The following is a 15,965-nucleotide window of genomic DNA, read 5'->3' as shown; positions in this document are numbered from 1 at the left end:
CCTTATTGCTGCCTATCTTCCCTGTTTGTGAAATACATATCTGTAAATTACATACGTCTATGCATGTATGTGGATGTGTAAGCTTAAATTGTATTTCATTGATATTTAAATATAAAATACTCTGCTTTCTGCCCCCCAGAGAGATGTTCCAAAGACAGGGGAATCTGAAATCCATATTAATTTTCCCTTGTTGTGTGTGCTTTTTTTATTTTTATTTTTTTTGGTTTTGGTTTTTCTCCGGTACCAGGAACCGAACTCATGACCTTGCGCTTGCCAGGCAGGCGCTTTTGCCGCTGAGCTAAATCCCCAGCCCCTGTGTGTGCTTTTTTTAAAAAAATGACATTTACGAACAACTCACTTCATTTCTCTTTTGGCTGCTTCCTGAGAAATAGGTGCTGCTTTGGAACTGACTAATGTCTGACATTAGCAGAAACAGCTGATTTCAAATATCCAATATAAACAAAACTGAAAGGCCCCTCCTCCCACACTTTGTCATTTCAATCTGAACATTTTAAATTACCAGGAAAAAACAGCAAATTGGAAATCATCAATTAAATGTACATTACGTCTCAAGTGAGAGCTTTAATTTACAGAAAGTATTACCTTGCCCTTATAGTGTATTAGTTTATTGCGGACCATTAGCTCTAGAGAACATGGAACATGGGACACGTGGGCCAGGTAAAATTTCTATTTTAAAGATTACTTTAACTGTGGACAGATAAGTACCTTTGGAAACAAGTAATTAGCATCACCAAATTGTGTGTGCATGTGTATTAAATTCTGTAGCACTTAATCAACCTAATAGTTTTACTTCCAGTAATGTTTTTCTTCTTTTTCATATATTATACTAGTACACATTTTGGTAAGATTTCATCAGTTTTTTTTTTCCTAACACATTACTTAGGTTTGGTAGAAACCCCACTTATGTGATAGGTCAACATCATCATAACATCATCACGAGCACATACAGAATTTTTCTAATTTGTGACTCAAGTGATAGGACATGTTCCTGGCTATTTGTGTTGAGAGACAAGAATGCTACATTTTGCATGCATTCTCTTTTATAATGATTTATAATCCACAGAGTCAGAAGGAGTTTTAAAAATTAAAATAGAGCACGAAGCACATTTGTGTATTGTTAACTCCTTGGGGGACTCGGGATGAGTCCCCTTCTTTATGAATACATAATATAGGGGTTCCATTGAAGGTACCTAGTAAATATTTGTGACTACTTTTCAAGAACTGTATAGGCCAGAGTGTCGGCTGTCAGACACCTGGCCTGGTGGTTTGCTCTAGTTCTGTCCTTAACTACCTGCAGGACCTTTGGAAAAGACCTTAAATTCTGCAGTTATGAAACGAAAGGGCTACATCACAACTTCTCAATCCTTTCTGACATCTCCCAGGAACTTAATAAACACGTCTATGCTTCTAAATGTTGCTTAACATTCCGAGCAAGGTTAAAGCATGTAAAAATATTAACCAGTGTCAATTAGATTGATTTGCCTAATTTATGGTTACTATGGCCAAAGATTACTTCTTTAGGCATGAATACCTGACCCGTGTTAATGAGGCATATTTGTAAAGAAAAGTGAAGTCCTTCACCAGGGCTTAGGTTTCGATAGACTTGAATAAGTTTAATTCAAGTATTAAGTATTCACCCGAGTAGCTAAATAAATGACACTGTGAAATTTAACATAAATGTTCTGTGTAGTACATATTTTGGATAAGATAAAAAAGAGGTAAGCATACCATTGGTCCAGGGCCAAGTCCCACTCCTTTGCCATCATACTGAGCAGCAAAGTTCTGGAGAGGTAAAGAAAAATATATAAATGTTTAACCTATGTTTACCTGTCTTCATTTTTCCATTTTGCTTAAAAATTTTTCTATCGTGGTGAACTCTCCTAACTTTCTTTTTAAGACTTTTCTTTTGCCCTGTGGGGTTGGAAATTTTTTTTTTTTTGGTATCTGGAATAGAACTCAGGACCTTGCGCTCACCAGGCAGGTGCTTGTGCTGCTGAGCTATATAACCCTGGCCCTCTTTTGCCCCGTGAACTCTTTTCCCTTGTTCAGACTTCCTGCCTCTGCAGAGGGGGAGGGAAACTTCCTATGTTTAAAGTCACAGAGAGCTCCTAATAAACTAAGCAAAGATCAAAAAGATAACTTTGCATTTCCACCTGTTGCCGTTGCCCATGAACTATACAAAATGATTAAGAGACCTTATTCATGCTGGAGTTTCAGGAAGGCTATAAAGAGTTTTAAGTTTGGAGGAAAATTAAATGAAAATGCCCCTTGGAAGGTTAAACTTTCAAAAATAGTTCACAGTAATAACTTGACCGTTAAAGATCTCTCTTAGCGTGGTAGCTCTATTAAAGAAGGTGCTTTTTAATGCACACAGTAGATAAGCAATCGTAATAAGATCTTTAGTGGAGAAAGGTCTTATGTTACTAGCATACAGTTGGATATTAGAATCAGAGTTCTGATTCATAGTGCTAACCAATTAAGCAAATATGTTTTCCTTCCTGCAGCGAGGCCATTTGGCACTCATACTGTTGTTAAAGACATAAACCTAAAAAAGATATTAATGAAGAAGGAAAACATACTTTTCTCCAATTAGTTTCAAGCAAATTAAACCTAAAACTACTTTGAATGTTGGTTCAGCAGACTTCCAACCATGGACAAAAAAAGGGTAGAATGTTTGTGAAATTGCTTAAGATCAGGGATTTCACTTATGCATTGCAATCTAATCAAACTCTTTAATAATACATCTCTTATTTGTGCCTTACTGATAAAAGTGATCAAATCCCCAAATTAAAGAATGGTGCTGATGGCCACATCATGAACATAAAGATCGGTAATGAAATTGACAAGGGCTCACAAAAAGATTAGGTAGAGCAGAACCTTGAATGAAAAAACTAAGAAATGCAATGAAATATATTAATACCCCCCCAAAGCAGATTCTCCCTTAACTGCTAAAAATAAACTCCACCATGAGTCTTTTTCCCCAGAGAAGAAAACTAAAGAAACTAAAATCAAATAAAAGTTAAAAATACTTAAGACACCTTACCCCACCAAGACCAGGGGGGCCAGGAGGGCCAGGTGGCCCACGAGGGCCACGGGGACCATCTTCACCATCTCTGCCTGGGTTGCCGGGTGGACCCTAGGAGGTGCAATGCAATGACAGCAGGGTTAGACAGGCCACACAGAAACTATATGACACTAAAAATTAAAACCCAAAAATATATTCTTCAGACTTTTCATTGTGCGTGAAGGGTGGAAATTAATACACCACATTTGATACTGACACTCACTTGTGACATGGGTCTATTTTTAAAGGAGCTTTAGTAGCTGACATATGGGGAGTTTTCCTGGAGGAATATCTCAGCTATTAAATATTAACTCATAATGGAGCCCCAGTATTCAAATAGAGCTGGACATCATAGCGGGGGATGCTAGGACCTTCACATGTATTGGAGTGCACAAATGTTGTCCTACGTATGTTGATTGTTAGTTTCTGACTTTGAGGCATGTACTCAGTGTTTTGGTATGCTGTGTGTGATTAGTAGATTCATGGATAAGGTCACTCTATCTCAAGATAGAAAAGTATGTGCATTAACTAAGATAATCAACTGTTACAATACTACCTCTAACAAAATATTGGAATGGAGTGCATGTAAATCAGCATTTCAAAGTAAATATGAAATATATGTATTTAAATACTGGTTAAAATGTTATATAATGAAAATAATGCAGGGCCATGTACTTATACATGTCAATTAAGTGCTCACTTTGGCAGCACATATAATAAATGTCAATTAAGCATAGCAGGAAGATCTAACAGTGCCTCAAATAAAATGTAAGCCTGACTTGTACATGTACGCATTTAGAAAGAGAAATATGTTACTGACTGCTGTCTCCCTATTATTCCCAAGCTAGAGAAGAGATCTTACTTCAAAAGCAAACAAAGCATATTTAAAAGAAGGACTCTGTGGTGGTAGGTAGATACTTTTCTATTATGTACGTGTTGGACAGCTCAATTAAAAACAAAGAAAGATAGACTATGCAAAGAATATGGCTGTCTGTAATAGTTTTTTTCTTTTTAAAAGGATAATCTTAACCAAAAAAGAATATTGATTACATATAATAATGCTCATTTACCTCCTGTGTAAGGCTTTATCTACTTAAAAGGTGGTACAATTATCTGGATACATAATATTCTATGAATTGTCAGTCTCCTGTAGTTTCTAATATGTAGTTATTCAAATATGGGCCAACACCTTATAAGAGTTCAAAAATTACATACCCTTTCTCCACGTGGTCCTCTATCTCCAGTGGGGCCCTACAAGGAAGGTACAAACAACACAATCAGAAATGTCTAAGTAATATCCAGGGAACACACCAGTCATTCTTGATAATAATTAGTTGGCAAGGCTGATCTAACCACAGTGTTACTATATAGTAGCTAAAAAGACTGACACTATACCGTAGATAAAAGTATATTGTTTTATTATAATTACATGCACATTTTTTTTTTACAACGGAGGACTGCAAACTGTTGTAAAATTCGGCCATTAGGTCAACATTATATACAGCATTTTTAGTAAGATGATTATGCTGGATAAAATGGTCATTCTGTTACATCTTTAACACATAGCTACATACTGTAGTCCAAGTCCTTTACAATAAACTTATTTGCTACCTACAATTAAAACAGTATACGTCTACCTCCACAATAAAAATAAAGTTTTTTTTATTAACATGTAAATCAACAATTTGTTTAAGTGAATGTAATTAGAGATGATTTGGGAAGATAATAAAACTTTGTCTCAAAAAGCAAAGTTATTTTATCTTAGGTGTTCATGAAGATAAAATCCTGACAAAGTATTTTTCTTCTATAGTTTTCTGTAAATTTAGCTAAACTAAAAGTTGTCTTTGATAATTTCAGATATTCATGGAGAAACATTAAACTCTTACCTTTTTCAGAGTTTCCTAGGAAAGAATAAATAAAAGGTTATTACAAGGATAATTGCATATATTTTTCAGTTTTCTGCCTACAGACTTTATATTGTCCATTTACGGCTATCTTAATTTAATATTTCAAAATACAATGTGAAATTTTTACCACTAAGTTACATAAAATATGCTATGTGCAAAACCAAATATACGTATACTTATCTGTACTTATGTTGCAAGCTCAATTCACAAGTTAGGAATTTGTTCATAATACTTTTGCAAATGATTCCAAGAGAATGACAATGTTTTCTAGCTTAGTGAAGTCTTGTGTTCTGTGGCAGCTGATGTTAAAACCCTTCCTCTGTATTTTCTATGTGTATTTTATGAGGCTGGCCTTATTCAGTAGCACCACCCATTTTGGAAAATGGGTGGATACTTTCTATGGAAGCCAGGAAATTTTTGATTACCATTTCTCTTTATAATTGTCTTGGAAAGCCTGATTGGTAAATACCAATGGAGCTTCACCTTCCCCCTCTACAAAAGACATGACTGGACGTGAAGAAATCTAAGTTTTAACTTTTTTCTAAAAATAATTATACTCACCATTTGTAAAGCTGAAAAGAAAAGGAGAGAGTAGGAAAAAATTATTAGCATCATTTCATTGATTAGTAGGAGTAATTAACAAAATGATACACAAGTGTGTAAAATTGAGTTACATAATTAAAGAAAAAATTGTATTTTTATTAAGAATGTTCAAATTATCTGGAAATTATGCAGGTCCAAAATATGGCAGGGATAAGTAAGGTGATTTTTTTTTTGCAGTAATGATATGTAAATATATTTTGAATTAAACTGTTAATTATTTACTCTTTTATAAATGTTGTGAAATATTAATATGTCTGAAGGTTATTTCTAATGCTTAGCAACTAGACTGGAAATTACACAGCTGAATCACTGACTATAAAACAATACCATTAGATTGATAAAGAAATAATTTGTAATTTAGATCATTTTTAATATCTAAAAGTCCTTCTAAAAGAAGTAAAATTTAGGATAGGATGTTACCTAAAGGAGACTTTTAAAATAAAATATCAAAGTTACTTAACACTTCACTGAGTTTTTGCCACTCGTAATGTCCTTTTACAAAAGATTTAATTTGCATACTAGTGACTAGGAAAATGGATTAATTTGGACAAGTGAACTTTTGCTTTAGATTAGTTTGCTTAAATTAGGTAAGATCGATTTATGAACATGAATCAGTTTTGTTTCTGAGAAAAGATTGTTCTGTATACATGGAGAGACTGTGGATGAAAGATACTGAAATATAATGGGTAAAATAAACTGAGGCAATATCCCCCCTTTTACCAACATGATAAAGTCCTTAAAGACAGAGCTCCTGTCCTGTATTATAAAATTACAGGTTAATATGGGATACGACGGTGGCCAAGCTTGCAATGGGATGAATCAGATGCTAAAAACTGGTTTAATTAGGTGGCCAAGGCGTGTGTCATTTGCAGAGAGAACATCTGTTTCGACAGTCACAATTCAGAAGGGTGGACCACGGCCAGCACTGACATTTAAGGGCAATTTCTGAGAATCGCTGTTAAATTAGAAAAATGATATGTTTGCTTCCTGGTGTCCATCAGTAGGAAGAATTATTCCTGCTTTCATTAACGGAAGCCCGTCTGATTTTGGATATTTGCCTTTTAATTACTCAGATGTGAGCCATTTGGAAGAGCCTGTATTTGGTAATGTTTATTCCAGACCATGGAGGCTGTTGGTGAGTCGCTCTTTGTAGCTTCAAACTTCTCCAGGTCTGTTTTCAAGTGTTTCTGTAGGAGTTAACTTTTCCCTTACACTTTCAGGTCTGGTACAACACTGACTTGGTAATGTGAATTTATTCAGCACAATGGGTCCTTAGTATCTACTATGTATATACTAAAAGTGGATGGAGGGAAGACACCCACACACACACCCACACACATATACACCCCCGTAATTATGCAATGTAGACACCGTGGCATGGGGTGGAGCCAGTTTTCCGAGGGTTGGGCGTGGCCGGATGCCCATCTTCATCTCCCTTCAAATCAGTATCTTTGTCTAGCACCTAGGCGGCCATATTTAAGAGGAAGACGGCCTGATTTCCCTCATTCTGTCCTGACATGTAAGTCTTGTCATAAAACCTAGAACTAAGAAGTGGCCTTGGAGTCCATTTAATTTCCACCTCACATTTAAGAGAAGGGTCAGTCGGTGTTAAACTCATAGAAAAAACCCCGATCTCTCGAGCAGTCCGGGTCAAGGTGGGTACTTCCCAGCTTGCGGCCTTCTCCAAGTCTGGTTATCACTGGGAGTATGTTGAAAGGGTTGCTCTAAGGCTCAACAAAACAGGCAGCAAATTTTATTTAAGTGATGTTAGCATTTCCACGAGCGGATACTGACAAGTCAATTTCCGTTTTCAGAGGGCATCCATTCTAAATAGTAGGACGCCTTCCCAGGATGCATGGACCAGCCCTGGGAAAAGCGCAGACCCTGCATAAACCCAATAGCCCTGCGCTGGGATTCCATCGCCTTAAGGCCCAGCCCCCTGTGGTTTCATTTTCCTCCCTCTAGAGGGCGCCTTCCCCTCATCGGGGTTCTGGTCATCAGGCTCAGGATCCGCATCGTTCAGCCCAATTTTAGGACGCCCAGAAGATCAAAGTTGAGGAGGCGAGTTTTGCAAAGCTGAGCTAAGGGACTTCCTAAAGCAGGCCTCAACATTTACGAGGCGGGCCGGAGGACAGCTGTGCATTCTCCGCCTTGGGGAAAAGCCCTTGCGCGCCTCGCGAACGCCACTCACTTGGGTCTCCAGCTCGAGTCAGCTCGCTTTCTTTAAAAGAATGCCCTAACTTTTGGCAAGAGTCACCCCTTTCGTGTTTTCACTTTTAAAGTACTTTTTGGGTGCAGACAGCCTTCCTTCCCTGCAAGCTGTGCGTGGGCTTCAGGGCTAGGGCTTCCTCCTCCAGCCCCGGGTGCCCACCCGTCTGACCTCTCCCCTCTCCCCAGCAAGCCCAGGGCACTTACATTGGCATGCTGCTAGGCACGAGGTGACTGCGAGCAGCAACACAGTCCGCGTATCCACAAAGCTGAGCATGTCTACCACTTAGACATGCAGACTCCTTGTGTCGCAGGCCCGGGTCACGGCGAGGATCACCTGGCGGGCGCAGGCATGCAGTGGCGGCAGCACCTCCAACTTAGCCGAGACCTCCTGCCGCCGTGGTGCTAAAATAATAAAGCCCGGATCTGCCCTATTTATATGGCAAAAGTTTCCCCGGCCCGAGGGCGCCTCCAAAAGCGCCTCGGCCAATGGGCGCGCGGGGCCCGGGAGGAGACTGTGGGGGCGCAGGGGCGGGAGCTGGGGGAGCGGGGGAAGGGACGTGGCCAGGGGCTGGCCTCTTAAATTGGTTCCATTCTTTTTGAGGACGTGGACACTTTTGAGGGTTTCGAGGGGAAAGTCTGACTCGCTGTCTGGATACCTCCGCCCTCCCCGGGCTCCCGCCCCTCCTGCGCCCTTTCCAAGTTTGGAAACGCGCGGGGACACGTCGGAGCGCCCCGCGGACACCGACGTGGGCAGAGCGGAGGGAGCCGGGCAGCGGGACGGGGACCCGCGGCCCGAGATCAAAGCAGGAGCTGTCCAGTCCTGCCGCCCTGGGTGCCCCGCGGGCCACGGGCGGGGCGGAGGGGGCTGGGCGCGCGGGCGGGGACCCGACAGCGACAGCGTGGCGGCGCAGCTCGAGGCCGCCTCCCGCCGCCTCCGCCCTGACCCCGCCGCCGCCTCGGGGGCGTGCACGTGCTCGCTCAGCCAGCAGACTCCCCGTCCCCTCCAGCACGGGCGAGGGCAGGGGTGTCCCGCCCTCCGACGCCTCCGCTGGGTGTGGGGTGGGGCGCAGGCAGGCGGTGGCGTGGCACCCAGCACCGCGAGGGTCCTCTCGGGGAGCCCTCGACTAGGCCAAGCCACCCGGGAAGTCCTTCGGCCTCCTCCTGCTCTGCCCCTGCTAAGGCGCCTGCTAGACGGGATTAGGGGGATTCATCTGGCTGCAAAATGACTGCAGGGGGTACCGAGACGCTGGCTTCCTCAGTCTCTCCTTTCCGAGGTTACAGCGGAGAGTCTGCTCGCCCCTTCGTGTTTCCAATCTTCACCACTATTCCGTGTCTGGATTTACCAGCTGCACCCTGAGCCCAGACCCTTGGGCGAGCCCCGCTCCCACCCCAGTCCTTGACCTTGCAGCCCGTGGCTGGCCTCCCTTCCAGCCCGAGCTGCCCTCTCTGACTTACTCCTACTCCGCTCCACCCCAGGCGCCCAGCGCATCTAGGGGACCTTGCATTTGAGTTGGGGGTGTGAACGATCTTCCCTGTCAACACACCACTGGGCGGCCCCTCTAGTGTGAACTTTAATTTTCCCCCTCCACACGCACTCTCGGCCTTATGTCCCCTCCATTGAACTCTCTACACCTCTTCAGAGGGAGGAGAGCTGGAACCTTGACCCTAGGCACTGGAGGCCGGAGGCCGAGGTCCTGAGAACTGCAATTCTGAGGCTGTCTTCCAAAGCCTCTTGGGGATCCAGGCTTGGGAAGGTTATGTGCTTCAGGGTCCTCCTTGGCCTAAGCGGCGTCCTTGCTGGCTGGGGCCGCGGTGGGTCAGTCAGTGTCCTTCTGTCCATTCTGTCCTCAGAAGGGGAGCAGCTATCGGTCAACTATGTTCCCTCAAGACAAAAGTGGATGGGATCTTTGGGAATCTTTTCTTTTCTCTCCCTGACCTTTTTTTTTTCTTTGTTAGAAGAAAGAATTTCTGTGTGGGTTAACTCTTCCATAGCTGATACAGACCACAGGCGCTGGTTCTTAAACTGGTTGCTTTTTGAGAATTAGGGAAACGGAGGTTGAGGCACACGTGTATAAACGGAGAAGAGAAACGTCTCCGCTAACCCAGCAGAACGAGGTGGGTTAAAAAGCATTCCTGGAAACTGACGCAGACACCACCAAGAGCTGCCGGGCTCCCTCCCTGCTGATGTGGCCTGGCCTGCGGCTCGCAGCAGGCAGCATTTGGTGGGAGGCCCTGGCCCTGCAAGGAACAATGAAAATGGAGAAGACGGAAGGGAAATTTTTCTTTTTCTCTGAGTGGAAGACAGATTCCAATTCCAGCAGCTTTTATGTTTAATTTGAGCACTCTTTGTCTCTGTCACTTTTGGGGGGAAGATAGTTCCCTCCATGTTTGTTTTAAAGGAGGGATTCATTAATGCTTCCACTTAGATCTGCTAATTATTTTATGCCTACAAATAACAAGAAGTTTTTGTGTGGATGGGGGTGGGACCGAGGGAAATGGAGAACAGACTTAAAGCCTGAAGGGAAGTTCTTGATTATGGCCTGAATGGTATGTGGGGAGGGGGTGCAGAAAGCCACCGGCAGGAAGAGGAATGGGGGCGGGGTGGTGTCAGGGTTGAGCCCGGAGGGGTGGAGAAAGAGAGCAGAGGCTATTGAAGATTCGGTTGCTTTACTGTTAGAAAAATGCTTCTTTCTCTCCCATTTCATTCTCGGACAGGAGAGCAAAAAAGTCGATCGCTTTAGTTTCCAACAATGCAGCGAGTACAGCTGGACCACACCTCCAAAAGTGGCCAGAGGGTGGTTGAATCTGACAGATACAGGTGTGCAGGACAGCCTGTGAAGGCTGGCGCCTTACCCTTAGACTCTTTTCTTTGACTAAAATTATAAAGCTGACTGATGCAGCTTCTTTTAAACATGTATTGGGACGGCCCTCTGAGGACCCTCTACGTGAAAAGCACAAATGCTACCTTGCGTTTTCATTCAGCGTCTAGGTAGGGTGTGTGTCAAGCAACTGTAAGAAGCCATTTGCTGGTAGTTAAGGTGATAGATGAAAAGATCTGAGGACTCACTTAGATTTATTTGGAAGCTCTTGCTCTACATTATATCAGACAGGATACCGAGTTGTCACTGGTAATGTACATTGAACCAAGGAGTATTTAGCACTGTACTAGTTGGTGGGTAGAACAGAATGATGTGGTCATTGCCCTCAGGGTGACAGTTCGTTGCAAAAAACAGAAGAATATGATGAGTACTGTTGAGTTAACGGGGGATCTAAGGTAGACACCTAATCTAGATTTAGGTGGTAGAGTCCAGGAAGGCTTCTTGGAGGCTGCAACCCTTTTGATCAAGTCTTGAACATAAAGAAGATTTTATTTTATTTTTTTGGTTTTGTTTTTTCTCCTGTACTGGGAACCGAACTCACGACCTTGCGCTTGCCAGGCAGGCGCTTTGCCGCTGAGCTAAATCCCCAGCCCCCATAAGGAAGATTTTAAAAGAGGAAGGACACAGTGGTCTAGGCACAGAGGCACCGGAAAATTTGCTATCTGAGGATCAGGAAGCATTTCAGCCTAAAGAGATGGTAGGGGAGGGAAGGAAGGGGCTAGAAAAGATATTGGTGGATTAGCAGGGACCACTTCGCTGCAATCTGGGGAAATGATTAGAAGAAGACAGTAGAGCCGAGGAAAGCAGGAGGCTGTGGTAGTAGTTCTGAGAGATAGAGGTTGTCGAATTTGAGAAGTTGATGAGCTTTGTATGTATTTCAGAAATACAAGGAAGACACTGATGAGAGGGAGGGAGAGTCCCAAAAGCCATTGCTAGAACTGGCTGGTTGGAAGTAGCGTCATTGAGTCAGGGGACATTTGAAGAGGAGATGAAGGATCACAGGATGAAGTAGTCAAGTCATGTTTAGGTTAGGGTGGTTAAGGGCCATTCAAGAGCACAGATCTCATGGATACTATTTGGGCTCGAAGTATACAATTTATACTTGGTCTTGATTTATGGGTAAAGAAGTGAATGAAGTTACTGATATTGTGGTGATGGGTGGAATCTCTAGGTTGCATATGTGCATGGAAACAGGAAAATAATAAAACCTAGCATGAAACCATGGAGAATACCAGCATGTAAAGGATGGAGAGAATAGGAAAACCATCAAGATAACAGGGAAGGAGAAGCCATATCCAACGGAGGAAACACCACGATCAAAGGAAGGGACTAGGTGGTTCTGGATGGAGGGAAAGCATAATTTTCTGGATGGTGAAAAATTCTGCATTTTCCTAGAGGTCAAGTAAAGGCAGAAAAGATTACCCAAATGAGCACTTGAAGGTCACCTCTGACACTGGTGAAGGTGGTTTCAGTGGAATGGAGTCCAGGGCTGAGAAGATGGAAGAAGGTGATGCAATAAACTTATGGTTTTAGTGGGACTAGTTCAAGGATAATGTTGGGATTCACATGAAAGAGAACTCTGCATGCCATCACACAAAGTAGCTGTTTAGTTTTAACAATAAACCCCATTTTAAAGTCACCACGGAATTATTCTTCTTTAGGTTTCTTATGTTTTACCTCTCTTCACTTGCTTTTCAGTGTTGAAGTAAGGAGCATATAACCCTGTATGGACTTTTTTTTTTTTTATCTAGGTAAGGAAAGATCATTTTTAAATGAGATCCCTTTAAAACATGTAGGCAAAAGTCAATTTATCTTGTATTTTATACATCTTACCTTAATCTTCAGTGCCCCATTTTTCAAGTTTAGAACTATGAAATAAACAACTATATATATATATATATATATATATATATATATATATTTACTTCTGCATGCTTCTGTGTGTTCTTATGCACAAAAATATGGGAATGGTTGTTTTGTGGTACCTTGTTATTGACTATTCCAAATCCCATTACTCAGAGGGATTTATTGGGACATACAAATCTCAGCTTTCAATTAAGTATACCATTTTCTTTGAGAAGATGCTAATTGCATTTATCCAGCTGGTTCCCAATCCATCCTTAATTTGAGGAGCACCAGAATCTAATGCATTCTAAAAATCCACTCTGGCTTATTATAACTTTGGATGGTTTGGTTTCCAGCCTTGTATTTTTTCATTCTTTCAAGCAACTGGGGAAAATAAGACTTTTACTTCAGCTTCCAGAAAAAAATCTGGGTGTTAGTAATTGATTGATTCTCTCATATAGTTGAATTAGCATATGTACTCTTTGAATCATGCATTACAGATAGAAAAAGGATTGCAAAGGTTTAATTCTATGTGACACAATGTTCAGAATTAATATAATTTATATTTCACTTAAAAATAACTGGCAAATTAAGTTAATGATATTGCCAATGAACTCCTTAAAGTTTAAAATTTGATTTTGACCTTTGTAAGTCTCTACTTGTATGGATAATCTTCCAATTAATTAAGGTGATGTATTAACTACCTATTATAGTGTGCTAAATAATGTGGTAGGAATTTTACACACATTGTCTTGAACCACTAACAATCATGATCTAAATCTTGGTGCAGTATGTTTTATTATTTTTAATTTTATAAGAAAAATACCAGGCAACCCACTCGGGTTCCCTTCTGTCTCTCTCTCAGACAGAGCCTTTCTTTCCCCAATAAATATATTCTGCTCTTAAAAAAGAAAAGAAAAGACCCTGAGGCTCAGAGATATACCTCCTGAATTAATGACATCCAAATAATATTTACTTGGTAACAAAAGACTGATGTGACATAACTGGAAAGTAGAAACCTGAGTGTAAATACTAATTTTTTTCTTTAGTGATGGGTTATATAGTAATGTGGGTTACCATTTAACCTACACATTAAAATTTTTATTGATAGAGTCACAATCAATACCTGGAATTTACTTAAATAATACATACGCAGTATATTTTGGTCAGTTCACCCAAAGGTAGCATCTTAATATTCCCTGAGATTTCATAAACATTTTACTTTATTGGAGAACAATAGTTTGAAGAACAGGAACAATTTAATTTTATTAATTATAAAATTATAAAATTTTAGAGTTGGAAGATAGTTCAAATATCCTATCACAATAAGTATGAATGGATGGTACACAGTAGGTGTTCACTAAATGTTAGTTTAGTGAAATAATGCATTTATAAGTGGGACAATATGGCTAAAGAAGGTACGTGACTAGCCTGCTCATGGTATACATGTAAACCAGAAAGCCGATCTCTTAATTCCTGTCTCTTGCTCTTTCCTTTAAATTAAAATCACATCTGCCATCTGTCTAGAATATTTAAAAATACTTAACCCTTAAGCAATCTGAAGAAAAGCTGTCATTTCATAAGGAGAAAATGGAAGCTCATTAAAGGTGGTCCTTGGACCAGTAATATTAGCATCACCTTAGAACTTGTTAGAAACACAGACGCTCATGCCTCATCTCAGACTCCCTGCATTAGCAACTCTGAGGGGTGGGTTATCAGCAATCTGTGTTCAACAAGCCCTCCAGGTGATTCTGAGTGCTGCAGGGCTGAAGAATTTGATGATTGTTACTTGAGTTTAGATGAATCACCCTAATGGCATCATGGAGAGCAGACTTGAGCAGGACAAGATGCAAATGTGGGAGATCCTGTGAGGAGGAGCACTCTTTTTCCCTTCACGTCCATGCCTTCTTCTTGTTCACTTTTGGTCTCCTTTACATATATTTGTTGACTTGTTGTTTCTTTTTTCGAGTTTTATTTTATTTTAAACTGAGAAATAATAATTGTATAAGGCTGGGGAAATGATAATTGTATAGAGCAGTGACACAGGGTGTGCTTAGCATGCACAAGATCCAGGATACTGGCTTCCATCTCCAGTAGCACACACACAAATTTTATCTACTTGTGGTGCATGGTGTTATGTTCAAATATATTGTGAAATGATCCAACTGTATTAGTTAATATATCCATCACCTTTAACATGTATCATTTCTTTGGGTGAGGGCTCTAAACAATCTCTTCTTGCTATTTTGAAATATACATTATTAACTCCAGCTAACGTGCTATCCAATAGACCACTAGAACTTATTCCCCTGAACAAAGGAAACTTCTCATCCTTGACCAACTTTTCCCCTTTCTATTGCATTCTTCACCTCTTGCTTCTTTTCTTGATTTTCCTTCCTAGGAATGGGTGCCTGAACATTCTAAATGACTATTCATTTTTCTTTACTTATAATATTTGTAACATTTTAATCTTTTTTGGTTGATCCCAACTCTATTTAAAATTATTTGGATAACATAACGTTTATAGTGGAAAATGTATATGCAGAATACATTCATTCACTATTCAAGGAAGCTGGGAAGAGGATCTGTCGATGTTGCAGAAGAGACAAGGCCAGGGAGGGAGAGGTAAAAAGGATCAGGATTGTATATGTATATATATCCTCCATGGCGAATGTATTAATTGGGTATCACAAACATACACTGATAAAAAGAAAAAATGAAAAATAAAAAAGAAATCTGGGCGTGATCCAGCTTTGGACTGGTGCTATTGAAATCTGAGCCATAGCCTCCATTCCTCTATGGACCAAGTAACTTTGCGTACAGTACCTTGGAATTTACCACTTGTGGATCCGGAGTGTAAACCCCTTGGTAATTAAAAAGATCAGTGAGGAAAGAAAGATTCATGGCTTACTATGAATCCATCACTCATTCCAGAAATAGACTCAGATGATATTTTTGAAACATTTCATTTATACATTGATATTATAGACTTACTCATCTTAGGCCTTCTTTGTAGCTTCTGCGTCACATTTGGGTAACGGGGTAAAAATAGCACTTCAGAGCCTTAAAAATGAACTTCCTTTTGAAGTGATCAAGAAAGAATAAAAATTCCTACGCAGAATTTCATAGTGTGCAAGACATCAAACTAAAATAGCTACAAAAAGTCATTGTTGGCTCCTGTGTGTTCCTGTCGGTTTTCTGATATGGACCTCACTCTCCAACTCTGGCCATTCCTGGACACCTGCAGACATAGTTCTGCCCAGACTTTGGGAATAAGCTCTGTCCTTGTATAAGGTGAATGCAAGAAGCTCTAGTTCTAGCATTTTTAAAGTGTGATTCATTGTTTTAGACTCTGTGGTCCCGTTCTTCTGTTTGAACACCGATTTTGCACCCCAGGCTGAACTATATGCCCATTCTTGCATCATATTTTCTCCT

At 40.8% G+C, this 15,965-nt stretch overlaps 1 protein-coding gene across 1 annotated transcript in view; it reads right to left on the bottom strand.

Moving 5' to 3' along the window:
- The window catches only part of Col1a2 (collagen, type I, alpha 2), a 36,185-nt gene extending 27,954 nt beyond the window's left edge, over window positions 1-8,231 (bottom strand). The window contains exons 1-6 of the mRNA XM_005388041.2: window positions 8,011-8,231; window positions 5,554-5,564; window positions 4,972-4,986; window positions 4,301-4,336; window positions 3,065-3,157; window positions 1,750-1,803 (exon numbers count right to left, since the gene is read on the bottom strand). Coding sequence (XP_005388098.1) covers window positions 1,750-1,803; window positions 3,065-3,157; window positions 4,301-4,336; window positions 4,972-4,986; window positions 5,554-5,564; window positions 8,011-8,080 — 279 coding nt within the window. The 5' untranslated portion in view covers window positions 8,081-8,231. The remainder of the gene's footprint in view (window positions 1-1,749; window positions 1,804-3,064; window positions 3,158-4,300; window positions 4,337-4,971; window positions 4,987-5,553; window positions 5,565-8,010) is intronic.
- Between the last annotated feature and the right edge of the window lie 7,734 nt (window positions 8,232-15,965).

Source organism: Chinchilla lanigera, unplaced genomic scaffold, assembly GCF_000276665.1.
Source record: "Chinchilla lanigera isolate Chin_1 unplaced genomic scaffold, ChiLan1.0 scaffold00031, whole genome shotgun sequence".
Lineage (NCBI taxonomy): Eukaryota > Metazoa > Chordata > Mammalia > Rodentia > Chinchillidae > Chinchilla > Chinchilla lanigera.
Note: the sequence above shows the minus strand (reverse complement) of the source record. Positions and strands in the feature narration are given on the sequence as shown.